This window comes from Panthera pardus, unplaced genomic scaffold (genome assembly GCF_024362965.1).
Source record: "Panthera pardus isolate Hobbes unplaced genomic scaffold, ASM2436296v1 HiC_scaffold_13, whole genome shotgun sequence".
NCBI lineage: Eukaryota > Metazoa > Chordata > Mammalia > Carnivora > Felidae > Panthera > Panthera pardus.
Window position 1 is genome coordinate 168860843 of NW_026526688.1, and position 18413 is coordinate 168879255.

Sequence of the window (18413 nt, forward strand, 5' to 3'; positions counted from 1 at the left end):
CTGCTAAACACCTCTGTCTGATCAAGCTGCTGATAAACACAATCTATCCTGATGATCAGAGTTTCCAGCATCCGTAATTTGCAGCCTTGAGAAAGAAGCCCCTGAACTAACTGTCGACACAGAGGAAAGTTGTGGCTTATAATCTTAAATTCATTAGCCTAAATATAGGAGTCTGATTTTTGAACCCAGTGTGCTGGACTGCCATAAGCCTACTTAAAAAGATGTTCAGATTTCAGAGAGAGGCAGACAGAGTACATGGCCTGATTTCCCAGGTGAGTCAGTGGTCTCTGATGCTTCTATGAATATGCCATGGCCACTGCCCCACCCTCCGCACTGGGAGGGTCGCCATCCAGAACTGTGCTTCTCCAGGGAGGGTTAAGACAGTGTCTGGTAGCACCAACGTCCTGCAAAAATAGCCTGTGCCATTCTAGCATCCTCCGTGTGTAGCTGAAACTCTTGTGCTCTTCGTGAGCAATAAATAAGTAATCACCAGCCCTCAGGGGAGAGTCAGATTTTACAAGAAAAAAAGGACACGAAATGGGCATATGTTGGCAATCTCATTAGAAATGACAAGAATGTTTGTTCATAACTTTAAAAAAAAAATAGCAAGGCAAGAGCTTACTTGGAGCTTCTCTACCATCTGCAATCTTTAATTCAGGATCTGCCATAACCAGGTGTTTGCTAATACATCTCAAGGCTCCCCGGGCTTCCTCTGTGTGAACACCAGCAGGATCAGCTATCCATCATGGTTATTGTTTTAGGGGAATCGTAGACACGTCTTTGCTTCTAATCTCCAGCTTGTTTATTAATATAAATAAATAAATAAATAAATAAATAAATAAATAAATATATTACTAAAATGGTGTTTTCATTTCATCCTTTCACTCAAGCATTATCCTACATAAAATAATTATTTTTCTCTTCCTTTTCATCAGCTCACTGCTTTGCCTTTTCAAAAAAGGAACCTTGGATGAAAGAGGATTCATTCATCTTTTCACTTAACAAATATTTATTGTCTGTTATTTGCCAATCCCTGTTCTAGGCACTAAAGGTACAGAATAGAACAAAAGAGACAAGGATCTTGTGTCCACATGGAGCTCACACTATATTAGCTCACACTATATATTAGGAGCTCACACTATATACCCTGCAAATTCTGTCTCAGGAACAGAATCCTCCCAGGTGCACCTAGCCCCACTGAACCCAAGTAGCCACACTAGCTATTGTTATATTTCACTTGCTTCTGCTGGCTTTAGCCATAGCCTCATGTTTGAATCCACTGACAATTTTCATCAATGAATCAGGCCCACTTGACTTCCCAGAGCAATATTCACTTGGGCTGGATGTATGCTAAGATGCTTTGACTTGGAAATTTGAAATTATTTGTTGACTCCATTTCCGATGGCCCAACCATAACTGCTACCTCTCTTTCTTCACTATCATTTGGAATAACTGTTAAAAACTGGGACCTGAATTATGAGGACCAGGATAGTCATCATCTACCATGTAGTACGAACTAACAGCAAACTAGAATTTGGCAAGATCTGTCTGGTTTCTCTCTAAAGTTACCACCAATTTACCCATCTTTCAGGATGGCCTCCCCTCTAGTTTCAGAGTCCAGTGTTAAAGCCTAGTCTGTTCCCTGGACCTCATACTCTGTCTACCTCACAGCGAACTTCTCACTTGAGCTTTGGGTCCTACCACATATGGTCAGATTTCCCAGACAACTACATGCCACTTAATTTGAGAGTCATGGAAGCATAAATTCATGCTTAAGACCATGGGTTTTTAAGTCAAGGTGATTATAATCATGAATCAAACACTGTCTGTAAGGTCTTCAGAAAGTGATTTAATCTCTGTGCCTCCATTTCCTGGTTAGTAAAAAGAGGATAATAATAGAAACTGACCTGCAGAGTTGTGACGTTTCAATGACTTAATACTTACAAAACATCAAGAATGTTACTTGCTACATAGTAAAGACTCCAATGTTTCCAACCTCATGAATATTTAACTCCTACTCCACTGCCAAAAGTAAACTTGAAGAATGGGATGGGTTTAGACTGGAATTTTGCATCCCTTATCCACTTTTCCTGGCTCTTCCAACTGCCTCTCTTGAGGGTCAATATCTTTACCTAGGCTAGTGTGCCTTAAGCCCTAGCTCCTCTCACAGGCAAATTAGGGCTTTCTTTGGATGGCTACAATTTCTCTACCAGTTTTGTTACATGGGAAAAGCAGCCCAACAGAGTTATAACACCTTACAGCTCCTACAACAGCAGAAGTCAGTACCATACAATTCTTTTCAACATCATGAATAGTCTTAAATGTCTGCACCTTATTTATGCCATCTGTAGAATGGAGACAGATTTGATGAAGAGAACAAAATCTTCTTTCCAAAATTCTTTGAGCTGAGAGACAGAGGTTATGTTATATAGCGTGATGGTGTTCACCAACTTGCAGAATTAAGGGATTGTAGACTCAAAGAATAAAAGTCCATGAAGAGCTAAGCCGATCATCAATCTTTAAAAAGAGTAATGAGAGAGATTTACCCTATATGACTCTAGAAGATGCTGTTAAGCCACAGAAATAAAAACAGGATGATATTGCTAGAATAAGACTGGCAAAGGAACTCAGTAGAGAGTCAAACCAAGACCCAAGTACACATGGGGATTTATTATAATATAAAATTGGCACAACAGAGCAATAAAAAAAAATAGTAGATTATTTAGTAGCTGGTTTGGGGAAGCTATCTCATCATAAATAAGAAAATGCAAGTGCATTCTGTATGAAGTAAAGACCTAGGTATGAAAAATTATAAAGTTAATAGAAGGGAATGCAGGATAATATCTATGTAACGTTAAGATAAAAGACTACTTCGTTATGAGGAAGCATGATCAATTTGATTATATCAGAGGATTTCTGTTGGGTGACGGACATCATGAAAGAAACTGAAAAAAGGAAAGGAAACATTGACAATGACTAAAACAAAGAAAAAATATATTTAGAATGTAGAAGATTCTTCCAAAACTCAACCAAGAAGAAAAAAAAGACAATTCCAAGACTTTCACAGGGAAGGTATAAGAATACACAGTTTACACAAGAAATTTAAAATGTTTTTAATGTTTATATTTGAGAAAGAGAAAGAGAGAGAGAGAGAGTGCAAGGTGGGGGAGGGGCAGAGAGAGGGAGACAGAATCTGAAGCAGGCTCCAGGCTCTGAGCTGTCAATATGGACCCCAACATGGGGCTGGAACTCATGAATTGAGAGATCATGACCTGAGCTGAAGTCAGACGCTTAACTGACTGAACCACCCAGGTGCCCCAAGAAATTTAAAATTTAACAAGCATACAATGGGACACTCAAACTCAGTGGTAATCAGAAAAATGTAAATTAAAACAATAAGGCAATATATCTTCACACCTACTACCCTAGCAAAAACTAGAAAACAGTAAATTAGAGAACAATGTAAAATATTGTCAAGAATCGTGGGGAGGAAGAATGTGGGAACACCTAAAAACGTCTTTCCCTACAACAGGGAGTATTTGAAAGGTGCAACCAGTCCAGAGAGCCATCTACTTGGAAAATTAAGCGTATGCTTAAGCAATTTCTACTCCCACAGAAATCCATAAGGAACATGTTCAAGGTTGTTCCTGGAAGCAGTGTTTGAGGAGGGTACTGAATGACATCTGGGTATCCATCAATGGAAAAGCAGGTAGATAAAAAATAGTGGGTAGGCACCACAGAGCTGCACTGTCCAAAACAGGAGCCACTAGCATTTGGCTATTTAAATTTAATTTTAAATCAAATAAAATTAAATAAAATTAAAATTTCAGTTTCTCAGTCACACTAGCCATATTACTTGCTATAACAGTGACTATAAAGTGCTCAATAGCCAGCCACATACAGCCCATGGTTACCACTTTGGACAATACAGATATGTTTCCATCATGGAGTAGTTAGAAGAAATGTATTAAATGTTCACATAGCAACATACATGGCCCTTAAAAACAAAACATAGTGCCTAGTGAAGACAATTTGCAACAAAATAAAAAATATTTTATTTGTGTAAAATATTACACAACAAAAATGCAATGCTATATTACATAACAGCATGACAAAAATGTACGCAGAAAACAATAATACATATTAACCAAGTTAAATCATTTAAATAAAAGATATGCATTAACCTAAACTCATGGTTTCAGGGGGTTGGAGTCGAGTATAGGGACAAAAAGAAAGAAATAAGTCCATCCACACAGATTTTCAAGCTGAGAGGAGTTGCTGACTATATAGTCCATGCCCTCACTGTGTTTGTCTTTCTGGAAGAAATCACAATGGGGGGGTGCTTGGGTGGCTCAGTCGGTTGAGCGTCAGACTTTGGCTCAGGTCATGATCTCACGGTTCGTGAGTTCGAGCCCCACATCGGGCTCTGTGCTGACAGCTCGGAGCCTGGAGCCTGCTTCAGATTCTGTGTCTCCCTCTCTCTTCTCCGCTCATGCTCTATCTCTCAAAAATGAATAAACGTTAAAAAAAAAAAAAAAAAAAAAGAGAAATCACAATAGGAATGAAACATGATTCCTAAAACCAAGGAGCCCTTGGTTCGTTTGGGACACCCATCAAATACCCAAGGAAAGGTGATACACAAGTCAAAGGATTGTGGTAAGCACCCAACAGAAAGAGGGTTATAAAAATTCCAAGGTGCAAGAGACCAGGAATGATCTGGGGAAGAAAGGATACTGTAAGATGGGCCTTGAAGATGGTGTAAGTAAATGAGGACCTGGAATAAGAGCATTCTAGGCAGACAAATCAGCTTGCACAAAGGAATGGTAGGAAGAAGCCACAGAGAGTTGTCTCTTGCAACTAAAGAACAAAAAGTGGTAGAGAATCAGAGGTGAGGTCAGTGGAGGAGACTAGACCAAGAAGAGCTGGCAGGGCTTATAGATACTGGGGGCCCATATTGCCTAATTCACCTGGGAATGTCCTGGTTCATGTGTGCTGTCCCAGAGAAATCATTAACACACCCTCTTTACTCTCAAAGTGTCCCAGTTTGGGCCAGAAAAGATATGACTTTCCTACCTATGGAGAGAAACAGGCTGATAATATAGTTTAGCAGAGGACTCTCTGGTTCCATATTGATTTGATACATTACATATTTGATCATGCATTTCTCTGATGCTACAATTGTAAGTATTGGAACAAAGTTAAAGTGTGCACTTTAGGAGAAATAATTTTTCTGAAATCTTTAGAAATGGTAAGCTGGTCCGTGGGAAAGATAATTTAAATGAAAAATTGTAAACGTGCTTCAAGACAATTGCCTGATTCTGAAACACCTCATCAACAGCTCTATTACAGAGAATTAGGCTCTAATAAAGCTGACTGGGATTCTCACCTAATACTATGAGGTGGGGAGAAGCTAACACTAAAGTCACTCTAGCTGGAGCAAACCTAATGGCAGGTGATACCAAATGAAAACTGCCACACGTATCCCATTACATATTTGTAAGAACATGGGGAGAAAAATTCAATTAGGAAAACTCAATTACAATCAGAATGTGTTTTAACATTTTGATTACTAAAAATAAGTTGCTAAAAGCACAATTACCTCAATTTTGGTTAAGAGGTCTTGCAGTTCTCCTGATTCATTCATTGACAAAATTTTCTCAGCACCCTATTAACAAGAAAGGGTGGGGTGGGGGAAGAAAATCCATTTTGTTAGTATTGGAGAAAACAAAGTTCTAGCCAGGAGAGCTTAACCCACAAGATATTGAACACCATTCTTCCCTTGTAAGTAAACTTACAACCAGGAGGCCAAAGAAGGGAGGAAATTTCTTTTTTTCCTCCATATATCCTCCCATTTAGTAAGGCTTAGTGGGAGCAAGAGGACGACTGCCAGCAGAAGGTGAGAGCTGGGAATCCCACAAATGTCAGATTATGTCCAGATATGGAAGGTTCCAGCACACCCTTCAGAGTTGTTCAGAGAGCCTGAAGGCAGCTCTGCCATCTGGGAAAGGAAACCATTGAGCAAACTCCCAGCCTGGGCTGTCTCCACCCTATTCCCAGTGGTGTTGACATGACCCTTCCTTCACGTGTAGAGATAGCGGCAGCTAATAATACTAATAAAATTAATAACCACTGACACTAATTAAGCACACATTATGAGCTGGGCACCCAACATCATCTAATTGGAAGTTGTAGGCTCTATTAATAGCACAAAGTGAGCCTCAGTGAGATTAAATAACAATGCCAAGGCCACCCCGAAAGGAAGCAGAATGGGAATCTGAACACAAGCAGGGAACTCACTCCAGAGCCATTGTTTTTAACTTCTAAAACTTTACTATGAAAATGAGAATGGGGGCAATGTATGCACTTTCCAAACAAATCATAGTGTTTCTTCTAACTGCCTGATTTTCCTTCCCTTTCCAGCCTCTTCTTACATTCTCCTGCTCGATTTTCCTTTCCTCGATAAGGAAGGAAATTATTTCTGATCAAAGGCAGAGACCATGTGTGCCTTGTTCACAACATCTCCCTGGCATGGAATAACAGTTGTTGGCACAGAATAGGTGTTGAATCAGTTTTTGATTGATCAACAAAATGGGGAGAAATAGCACCACACAATAAATACTTCTTGAGTTCCTATTTGTGCTGGGCAGGATGGAAAACAAAAACTCACTTAAGATATTTAAAACGTCCTTGTTCATAAGGAGGTCACTATAGACTTTTATGTAAACATGCAACAAAGTAAACCACAATGCAGAATGGGAAATAGGTGTTGGAACCAGGCTCTGGGGCCACAGCAGTCTCTGGCCAGAGAGGGGCTCAGCCATTTGCTCCAGGAAAGATTCCTAGTCTTGGACCTAAAGCTACTTTCTTGAATGGGAAAGTCATTTAGCCTGACTTTACATCATTGAGTGGAAAAAACAGCAGCCCAGCTAATCTGTTCTAGGATGTAATCGACTCCAGCCTGTGGAGTATTCTTGGCAAGAGACTCTAGAGCTAAGGGGCAAAGGGATAAACAGGTTTATACAAGCTATCATCAACATGCCAATCCGGTGAAAATGAAAGCTGGTCAGTTTCCAAGGTCTGTGGGAGGATACCCATCGCTCACTGGGTCCCGAGTGTTAGCGGGCCAGGCTTTACTACAGAACAGATTACCTCATCCACCACCTTTGTTCATGGCTCAATGGAGTGTGTGACGTCCCTGGCAGGCTTCCAAATAGGGGCTAGCTGTCCCATCTGTCTGGACTACTTGAAAGACCCAGTGTGGGCATAACTTCTGTCTCTCTTGAGTCAGTCTGTCCTGGAAGGATCTAAATGATACTTTACCCTGTCCATTTTGCCATTATTGTTCTCCAGGAAGGAAATTCATAAGCAATCCCCAGCTGGGCAATTTGATGGAAATCGCTAAGCTACTATAAATAAGAAGAAGCCAGAGGAAGAAGAAGGAAGAGAAGCTCGTATCTGAAAAAGCATAATTAAGTGTGGCCTTCTTCTGTCAGAAGGACTGGAAAGTTTTGTCCACAGTGTAGTTTCTCCACTGATCACTGGAATCACTGCATTTGACCCGGAGAGAAGGCTGTTCCCCATCACAGGAAAAGATTGGAGAATTGCACTGAACCATGGAAGGAGAGAGTGGAACAAGTAGAAAAGGGGATAACTATGCAAACCAGAAAATCATTGGAACTGAAGAAGAAATAAAGTCTGAGTTCGAGCAACTTATGTGGTTTCTCAAAAATGAGCAAGAGACTGTTCTTTGGCAATGACAAGATGAGGAAATGGATATTTTAATGAAACGAAATGAAAACCTAACATTTTAAAAGCATCTTTCCACATTAAAACATCTATTAAAGGAGATAGAGGGAAGATATACAAGGTGAAAACTGGAATTACTGACAGATGTTAAAACTATCTACCACAGATATAAAACCTTAAAGTCCCCTGAACCTTTTTCATGACAATTAAAGGAATATGGCAAGAAGGAGAAGGAGGTGGAGGAGGAGGAGGAGAAGGAGAAGAAGAAGAAGAAGAAGAAGAAGAAGAAGAAGGGGAGGAGGAGGAAGAAGAAGAAAAATAAGGAGGGGACAGGGAGGGGAGAGGGAGGGGGGAGGAAGAAAAGAAATGTCAAATGGGTGATGCAGAAAAGGGCAACTAGGACATCATAACATGGGGGAAACGGATCTGCTTATTGATGGCAGAGAAGGCTTTCTGAGCTTGGCAGAATTTGATCTGGACCTTGAAGCTTAGGGGAGGTTTCTAAGATGAGGTAGGCAATTTTTGTAGTGATGTATAGGAACCTTTAGTTCTGGGTTTTATTTTACTTCAGTTTATCTCATAAAATTCATGTCATCTTAATCACCATCAGAAATGTCAACCTCATATATTAAAAAGCACTAGGAATTAACACACAGGGCTACAGAGGATATACGTAACTGTACAAGGCAGGTTATATTCTTTAGTTTGTGGGTGGTTTGGCCAGGAGGACAGAAGAGACATACCTAAAGCAAGAACCAAAGTGATTGAAGCACCAAACAAAACATTAAACTCTAAAATGTAGGAATAACTGGTAATATTTTACTTTTGCTACATTCTATTTCTTTTAAGAGTCAGCCACGCTAAAATGGGAAAAGCCCCTGGGGACTCTGGTCCACCAACTAAAGCAGCAAGGGAATAGATCATTTTTCTACAATGAAAGAAAATGCACCACATGACCCCAAGCAAAACGAATGCACCAGAGAAGCTATCAGGCATCTGCTTTCCAGCTCTTTTCTTCTCTCAGCTGTCAGCGATCCTTAGCCAGTTGTTTAGAATCTGATGCAGAGACCAGGAAAGGCCTTTCTCATTACCCATCAACACATGAAATTTGCCCTGCCTCAGCCAAATAATTCCAGCACCATCAACACGACAAGAGTAGATTCTACGTTTTAATAGAAACGCAGGCTTTGCTCACATTAAGCAACGTACCCAAACTCTGTTCAAGACACACCTGGGGTCTGGTGCACAGGTGGCATACCAAGTGCCAAAGGTGGAGAAAATTCTCTGGAACAGAGACCTGAGAGCTGAGTACTTGCTCCCTCTCTCAACTGCTGCTACTCAATATAGCATCCACCCACAACTCCACCTGGCCCGCCCCCAGATCATTTCCTTGGAAGGAGCCCTCTGTTCTTTTGCCAAGTACTGAACAGAAACAATAGTCAAAATCCCCTGCTTCCCCACTGGGTTCCAAGTCCCCAACCTCCACCTGACCTGTCCTTGCTGAACTGAAGTGCAAGATTTTACAGGGCAGGACAAGGAAATCTCTGCCCTCTCTGCTCCTAAGCAGCAGCAGCAGCAGCAGCTGAGGCAGGATAGGGATCTCAGCCTTGCTGGCAAGTGTCAGGGAAAATGAGGTTCCTCCCATCCTGAGGCTTGGATAGTGCTCAACCTGCCCTGCGCTGCTCTGCATTTACCCAGTCCAAAGGTCTCATTCCCTGCAGCTTTCCACCACAGACATTCTAATTATTACTTGGTCTATAAAGACACTTGTGTGCCCAAAGAAGAGAGCGTATTTTTTTTTAATTATTTTTTTTAATGTTTATTTGCTTTTGAGTCAAAGAAAGTGTGAAGCGGCAGAGAGGCAGAGAGAGAAGGAGACAGAATCTGAAGCAGGCTCCAGGCTACCAGCTGTCAGCACAGAACCCGTTGTGGGGCTCGAACCCACGAACAGCGAACAGCGAGATCACAACCTGAGCGCAAATCAGACACTTACCCGACTGAGCCACCCAAGCACTCTGAGAGCGTATTTTTTTTTAAGTATTAACATTCTTAGGGGATAATCTTTTCCCGCTTGGTATTTGGTTAAGAGTATCACATATGAGTTTGTTAACTTCTACAATGTAAGTCTATTATTCAGTTCCATGCAAGTAGAAATTAATCTATTATTGGCATAGTTTGCCAAGACTTCCAGGATACCTATGGAAATATCTCTAATGCATTTTTCAATTGATTCAGAATCTTTTTTTCTGAAAATTAATTTAATCCTGAAATTAATGATACTAGTAATATGCTTTTGGTGCTTTACAGACATTGGCTTTTTTAATCATCAGTGCAAGATAAGCATTATTATCTCTCTTTTTTTTTTTAAAGAAGAAACTGAAGTTTGAAGAGAATAAGGAACATGCCCAGCACCTTTTAGTTAGTCAATAAAAAGCCTGTCCAGATCTTGAACTCGGGTCATATTGTCTCAAAACATACATTCTTTCCATTGTTCCATGCATGCTGCCTGCTCACTGATATAATTTATTAGTGAAAAAATGGTACAGATAGCTCCCAGTCTGAGTAACATGACAGTCTGTGTTGGGATTCACTGTTGACATGGGTCCCAAAAAAGCCAAGTGAATGAAAGCCTTCACTGCAATGACTCCAAACAGGATGAATGTATCAGAGAAGCTAAGGAACATCTCTATTCTTTTTTTACTTCAGTGTCAGGTATTTTCAGTTATTTCAAATACATTGCATATTCCAGAAAAGGACTTAGTTCATTATAAACTCCAATATATGAAATTAACTCTATTCTCAAATTCTTTCCCCCTTAAAATTCTGAGCAGTGAGCTGTGACATGTGAACAAGTCACTTTACTTTATATGTAACAAGCTTCCCAGAGATCAGACAGTCTACATAATCTTTTGTCACATGAATCACCAAAAAAGAGACCCACACCTTCAGGCAACAAGAACAGGTTAAGAAAAGACATCAGCCCCCTGCTGATTAGGGCTGCTGGACACTCACCCACCATTTGTGATCCATGAATGTACAAAAGTGGCCACCATACTCATTTGTACTCATGTCCATTCATTTATTTCCACATTCAACACAATTTTGAGTCTCCATTATGGGTTAGGCATTGTGCTAAGTGTTTGAGATATAAACAATAAGCAAAAAAAAAAAAAAAAAAAAAACTCCCTGTTCCTGAGAGAATGTAAAATCTTTTGGAGTAGACAGATGTTAAACAAAAGGTCATACAAATAAATGTAAACTATAACCGTCATGAATACTACAAAAGAGTTGTTGGTACAAGATGTTGTGAAAGTGTATCTAATAAGGTGCGATTAACTTAATCAACAAGATGAGGGAAAACTTCATAAAGTAATGATTAAGTTGTTATTTTTATGATTGATAGTAGGTAACTGAGTACATAGATAGAATGAAGGAAGGAAATTAATTAGAGCAATAAGGTTACCAAATATCATATGTACATGATCCTTCGTGGTCACCATCTTATTTCATTCAAAATAAGAAAAACTATGTTCAATGAACCTGCCTATCAGATTCTGCATAGTGTTTTGGACTGGTGCCCTGGAGGAAACATAGGTAAGATACCAGGCCACATGATCCTTCGTGGTCACCATTTTATTTCATTCAAAATAAGAAAAACTATGTTCAATGAACCTGCCTATCAGATTCTGCATAGTGTTTTGGACTGGTGCCCTGGAGGAAACATAGGTAAGATACCAGGCCACAGGGTCAGTGACCTATTTTACCAATAAGATGAGGAAAAGTTTAGATTGGTATAAGCCAGCTTGGATTCACCACACTCTTCTAGATCTCTGTGAAGAGTTGTTAGGCCAAGGGTTTCCTTGACCATCATCAAAAAACGATATAAACAAATACAGACATTTAAGTATTTTTTCTCAAGAATTACTTAAAATCACACATACAGGCGTTAGCTGCTCCAGGCTGATATACCTCCACGCTAATACCCAGGCTCTAAGATTCCACGTAGGACACAAATGTTTGGAAACTATTGACCTGAAATTTTTGAGAGGTTCAGAAGAACTAAAAATAATGTTCTCATTAACCAAAACCAAACAGAATTTTTTTTAAATTTATTTTTATTTTTTTAATTTACCTGCAAGTTAGCATATAGTACAACGATTTCAGGAGTAGATTCCCTAATGCCCCTTACCCATTCAGCCCCTCCCCCTTCTTACAACCCCTCCAGTAACCCTCTGTTCTCCATATTTAAGAGTCTCTTCTGTTTTGTCCCCCTCCCTGTTTTTATATTATTTTTGCTTCCCTTCCCTTGTGTTCGTCTGTTCTGTGTCTTAAAGTTCTCATATGAGTGAAGTTATATATTTGTCTTTCTCTAATTTTGCTTAGCATAACACACTCTAGTTCCATCCACGTTGTTGCAAATGGCAAGATTTCGTTCTTTTGATTGCCAAGTAATACTCCATTATATATTTATACCACATCTTCTTTATCCACTCATCCACTGATGGACATTTGGGCTCTTTCCATGCTTTGGCTATTGTTGATAGTGCTGGTATAAACACTGGGGTGCATGTGCCCCTTCGAAACAGCATGCCTGTATCCCTTGGATAAATACCTAGTAGTACATTTGCTGGGTTGTAGGGTAGTTCTGTTTTTAATTTTTTCAGGAACCTCCATACTGTTTTCCAGAGTGGCTGCACCAGTTTGCATTCCCACCAGCAGTGCAAAAGAGATCCTCTTTCTCCGCATCCTCACCAACATTTGCTCTTGCCTGAGTTATTAACGTTAGCCATTCTGACAGGTGTGAGGTGGTATCTCATTGTGGTTCTGATTTGTATTTCCCTGATGATGAGTGATGTTGAGCATTTTTTCATGTGTTGGTTGGCCATCTGGATGTCTTCTTTGGAGAAGTGCCTATTCATGTCTTTTGCCCATTTCTTCACTGGATTATTTGTTTTTTGGGTGTGGAGTTTGATAAGTTCTTTATAGATTTTGGATACTAACCCTTTATCTGATATGTCATTTGCAAATATCTTCTCCCATTCCATCGGTTGCCTTTTAGCTTTGCTGATTGTTTCCTTTGCTGTGCAAAAGCTTTTTATTTTGATGAGGTCCCAATAGTTCATTTTTGCTTTTGTTTCCTTTGCTTCTGGAGATGTGTTGAGTAAGAAGTTGCTGCAGCCAAGATCAAAGAGGTTTTTGCCTGCTTTCTCCTTGAGGATTTTGATGATTTCCTGTCTTACATTTAGGTCTTTCATCCATTTTGAGTTCATTTTTGTGTATGGTGTAAGAAAGTGATCCAGGTTCATTTTTCGCTGTCCAGTTTTCCCAGCACCACTTGCTAAAGAGACTGTCTTTATTCAATTGGATATTCTTTCCTGCTTTGTCAAAGATTAGTTGGCCATACATTTGTGGGTCCATTTCCAGGTTCTCTATTCTGTTCCATTGATCTGAGTGTCTGTTTTTGTGCAAAATCAGAAATTTTAATGTATATATACATATATGCATATTGTGTGTATGCATATATGTTATATATTACTTAATTTTAACTTTTATTTGCATTTATTCATATACCACTTCGTCTTACTAAGAAAGTTGCCTGCAATAAAAGATACATATAATGATAAAATAAAATAAAATTTGAATAAAAATTCAGGACAAAAGAAATGTCCTAAATACATTTCAAAATGATAGCTATTATTGAGACTTAAATTTATTCTAAGGCAGATCCTGAATTCAAACAAAGTTTGTTTTAGTGTAGTACTCTAACAATGCAATGTTTTACATAACACTTTAGATGGTCTTGCTATTATAATAAATAATACCCCTGCTTTTTCATTAACCATAAAAATATAGTTTCTAAATAAATGCCATCACAGAAGTGGCTCTTGACTCAAATAGTACAAGTTTTTTTTATCCCTCCTGCTGGCTTAAATCAGGCTCCTTTTCCCTTTCGCTTAACCACTTCCCTGCAATTTATTTCTCTATATTTAACTGCACACCCTACATTGCTTGTTGGAGTACCTTCTAGTGACTGGGATGCAACCCAGACTCCTGAGCATGGTTGACACAAACCTCCACTATCTGGCTGCACCAACCCTTCCAGCCCTGTCCTTTAATGCTATGTACTCCTAATACTCTGAATTTCTCTCCTTCTCCTGGACATACCAGGTCCTTCCATGAGATAATATGCCTTTGCACATGCTCTGTACCTTTGCCCCAAATTTATTCTATCCTTCGCAGCCTCTCCCCAAAAACTTCTAGACATCCCTCCAAACCCAAATGAAATGTTACCTTATTGATGAAGTTTCTTTGATTTTCCCAGGCAAATATCAGTATTCCTTCCTCTGTGCTCTGAGACCACTTTGTGCCCCCCTGCACTGTGAGCCCAGTGGTGATTAAAGCAACTGGGACTTCTTCAAGGATCCAGCGCTTTGCGTGGTGCCCCATAGGCACTCAATAAGTATTTGCCATATTAACATCTTCAGCCATTTTGTAGTAAATACATTAGTAAATACTAAATGTAGTAAGTGTAATAAAAAATTTAGTAAAAAAAAAAAAAAAAGCATTACATTCCAAATGGCTATTTCCCACAATGACTGCTGATTTAAAAAGGAAAGATAGGGGCACCTGGGTGACTCAGTGAGTTAAGTGTCTGACTTCAGCTCAGATCATGATCTCACAGTTTGTGAGTTCGAGCCTCACATCGGGCTCTGTGCTGACAGCTCAGAGCCTGGAGCTTGCTTCTGATTCCGTGTCTCCCTCTCTCTCTGCCCCTCCCCGCTTGCACTCACTCTCTCTCTGTCTCTTTCTCTCTCTCAAATAAATAAATAAACATTAAAAAAAAAACAAAAAGGAAAAATAACAATGGCATAAATCAAAAGGCACCTTGGTGAAGGTAAATCTGCAAGCTGATGCGATTTGATGATGGACTGCCAAACACCTACAGGAGAGAGGGGTATGGAGACTGTGTGACTGCTTCCCCCTAACCATCACTTCCTTTAGCTGGGCACAGGACAGGAAATGAAGAGCAAACCATTGGAGGCTGCGCTCTCATGACGACTGGTAGGCTGGGCTGTCTGGTGCCAGCTACTGAAGGATTTTTCTGCTGTGTAATCAGGAGAGCAGATGGCAGGGCTGGCATTCAAGGACCTCAACCAACACCTAGCATGACGCCTGCCAAAGGACGTGCTCAGTAAATGTTTGTTTCTGTGGCTGCCAGACCCACCAGAACGGGAGGTTACGTCAACCCTGGAGCCAGGCCACCCGAGCCCTGCTGACAACGGCAGACTTTACTTCAGGAATCGGCTTGGGATCATCTCCAGTACGTGAACCAACTCCATGGAGACCCTGGAGTTCTACACCAAACACTTAGGCCTGGAAGATGTTCAAAGCAGGTGTGGTGATATCCCTCCAGTGTCTTAAAAAAGACACAGTAAAATCTCCTCAGAAAATCTCATTCTAAAGAGCATGGTTTTCCTGTGTCCCTGGCAGGAAGAATTAACTGCAAAATTAAACTAGTTGACTTGTTTTGTGTAATTATATAATACAGACTTTTGGGTGTTGAAAAATGCCTGCCAAAGGCAGTGATTTAGGTTTTCTGTAATTAATGTTGAGCTACTTTTTTCAGTGTAGCTACAAAGAACACTTTTCTCATGGAACCAATCTTGATCTTTATAATAAAGCCATATCATCAAAGTAGATGATCATGGGGATATATTATTCTCTTTTCTATGGCAGAAATCCATCTCTCTTGTTCTTTTATTTATTTTTTCTGGTTCCTTTAAAATTAATATTGAATCACATAAAAGTGACATCAAGTCCCTAGGGTTTTGTTTTTTTTTTAATTTTTTTTAACGTTTATTTATTATTGAGAGACAAAGAGACACAGCGGAAGCAGGGCAGGGGTAGAGAGAAGGGGAGACACAGAATCTGAAACAGGCTCCAGGCTCTGAGCTGTCAGCACAGAGCCCGACGTGGGGCTCAAACTCAGGAACCAGGGTCAGGATCATGACCTGAGCCAAAGTCAGTCGCCCAACCAACTGAGTCACCCAGGCGCCCCAAAGTCACTACTAGATTTAAAAAAAAAAGATAATATTGGGGGATCGAGCTAGAAGCCGGAAAACAGTTTTACTTAATAGATTTAAGACTGTTGTCTACTATGTCACAAAATTCCCTGCATAAATTGATTTTTAGAATGCAGTGATTAAGTTCACCAAAGTTTTTTTTTCATTCAGCTATAATTGACATATAACATGTTACTAGTTTAAGGTACATAACATAATGATTCAATATTTGTATATATTGCAAAATGATCCCCACAATAAGTCTAGTTAACATCCATCACAGCACATAGTTACAAATTTTTTTCTAGTGATGACAACTTTTAAGATCTACTCTCAGAAGCTCTCAAATATACAATGCAGTATTGTGAGCTGTAGTCACAATGCTGTACAATACGTCACCAGTATTTATTTATTTTATAACTGGAAGTTTGTACCTTTTGACCCCCTTCACCTATTTTGCCTCCCTGTCCCATGCCCCCACATTTGGCAACCACCAATCTGTTTTTTGTATTTATGAACTCAGGATTTTTTTTCCTTGCGATTCCACATATAAGTAAGATCATACAGTATTTGTCTTTGTTTGTCTGACTTCACTTATTAGCATGAGGCCTTCAAGGTCCATCCATGTTGTCAAAAATGACAAGATTTCATTCTTTCTTATGGCTGAATAATATATATATTGTGTATATGTGTGTATACGTGTGGCTGTGTGTATATTGTGTATATGTGTGTATATGTGTATATATATTGTGTATATAGTGCATATATGTATATATATACATATATATGTATATCATAATTTCTTTATTCATTCATCCATTGATAAACACCAAGGTTGTTTCCATCTCTAGGGAATTGAAAACATTGCTGCAGTGAATACAGGGTGCATACACTTTTTCGAGTTAGTGCTTTTGTTTTCTTTAGATAAATACCCAGAAGCGAAATTGATGACTCATATGGTAGTTCAATGTTTTTAGGAACCTCCGTGCTGTCTTCCACAGTGGCTGCACCAATTTACTTTCCCACCAACAGTGCACAAGGGTTCTGTTATCCCCACATCCTCCATTACATTTGTTATTTCTTGTCTTTGATTATAGCCATTCTAACCAGTGTGAAGTGATACCTCACTGTGGTTTTCATTTGCACCTCCCTGATAATTAGTAATATTGAGCACCTTCTCATGTGTCTGTTGGTTATCTATATGTCTTCTTTGGAAAAAAAATGTATTCAGATCATCTGCCCATTTTTTACTTGGATTGTTTGTCTTTTTGCTATTTAGTTGTATGAGTTCTTTATATTTTGGGATATTAATCCTTTATCAGATATGTGATTTGCAAATATTTTCTCTCATTTGGTAGTCTGCCTTTTCATTTTGTTGATGATTTCCTTTGCCGTACAGAAGCTTTTTGGTTGATATAGTCCCACTTGTATATTTTTACAACCAAAGGTTTTATTTTTTATTTTTTTAATGTTTATTTATTTATTTTGAGGGAGAGAAAAGAGTATAAGTGGGGCAGGGGAGAGAGAGAGAGAGAGAGAGAGAGAGAGAGAGAGAGAGAGAGAGAGAATCCCAAGCAGGCTCTGTGCTTGAACTCATGAATTGTGAGTTCATTGGAACTCACAAATCGTGGAACTTGAACTCACGAATCGTGGAGCCAAAATCAAAAGTTGGATGCTTAACCAACGGAGCCACCCAGGCACCCCAGCCAAAGGTTTTCTGAATACAATTCCAGATTAAATCCTAGTGCCCCCATTTACAAATTAATTTAACTTGGACAAATAATGTAAATAAAGACTCAGCTTCCTGGGGAGCCTGTGTGGCTCAGTTGTTCAAGTATCTGACTTCAGCTCAGGTCATGATCTCATGGTTTGTGAGTTCGAGCCCCACATCAGGTTCTGTGCTGACAGCTCAGAGCCTGGAGCCTGCTTCAGATTCTGTGTCTCCCTCTCTTTCTGCCCCTCCCCAGCTCATGCTCTATCTCTCTCCCAAAAATAAATAAACATTTAAAAAAATTTTTTAAAAAAGACTCAGTTTCCTTATTTGTAAATTGGGTATAATTATGTTTGTAATGTTGTTGTAGAGATTACATGAGATATATAAGTCTACAACAATGTATGGCATATATTAGGAATTCAATAAATAGTAGTTGTTTATTTATTATTATTGTTGTTGTTGAACTCTGAGAAAATTTATAATTTAGGATCAATTTTGAGCATACAAACATTTCCTGTCTAGAGTCAATAAATAATTTTTAGAAAAGGATGTCAATAAGAGTATTATATTGCTTTCAGATGATGCCACCGTAAAGTAAAGAGAATGTAATAAAAAGGGAGGTAGAGGATCATACAAAATATTGGGATTAAAATCTCAATTTTGTGATTGAAAAAGAAAGGTGATATGAAATTTGAGGACTTTCTAGCTACATTGTAGACATGCTAAACTACTATGAGAGATTTAACTAGCTTTCAGCCAAGGTTCTTCGGAAAGTCAGAAACTGAGGACAGTTAGTGAACAATATTACTGAAGACAAGTCGATTATTTTTCTTGGGTAACACAGAATTTAATCACTCAGGAAAAATATATGAGGAAGATTCATGTGGTGA

The 18413-nt window shown here is 39.2% G+C and overlaps 2 protein-coding genes across 2 annotated transcripts in view; one reads left to right on the forward strand and one right to left on the reverse strand.

Moving 5' to 3' along the window:
- The window catches only part of GRXCR1 (glutaredoxin and cysteine rich domain containing 1), a 308216-nt gene that overhangs the window by 5182 nt on the left and 284621 nt on the right, over positions 1-18413 (reverse strand). Inside the window, exon 3 of the mRNA XM_019413139.2 lies at positions 5600-5665. Within this exon, the coding sequence (XP_019268684.2) occupies positions 5600-5665 (66 nt within the window). The remainder of the gene's footprint in view (positions 1-5599; positions 5666-18413) is intronic.
- Positions 7178-7692, forward strand: TRIM61 (tripartite motif containing 61). Its single transcript, XM_019413112.2, is given in 3 exon segments — positions 7178-7254; positions 7256-7507; positions 7509-7692. Coding segments are annotated over 3 exon segments (513 nt in total).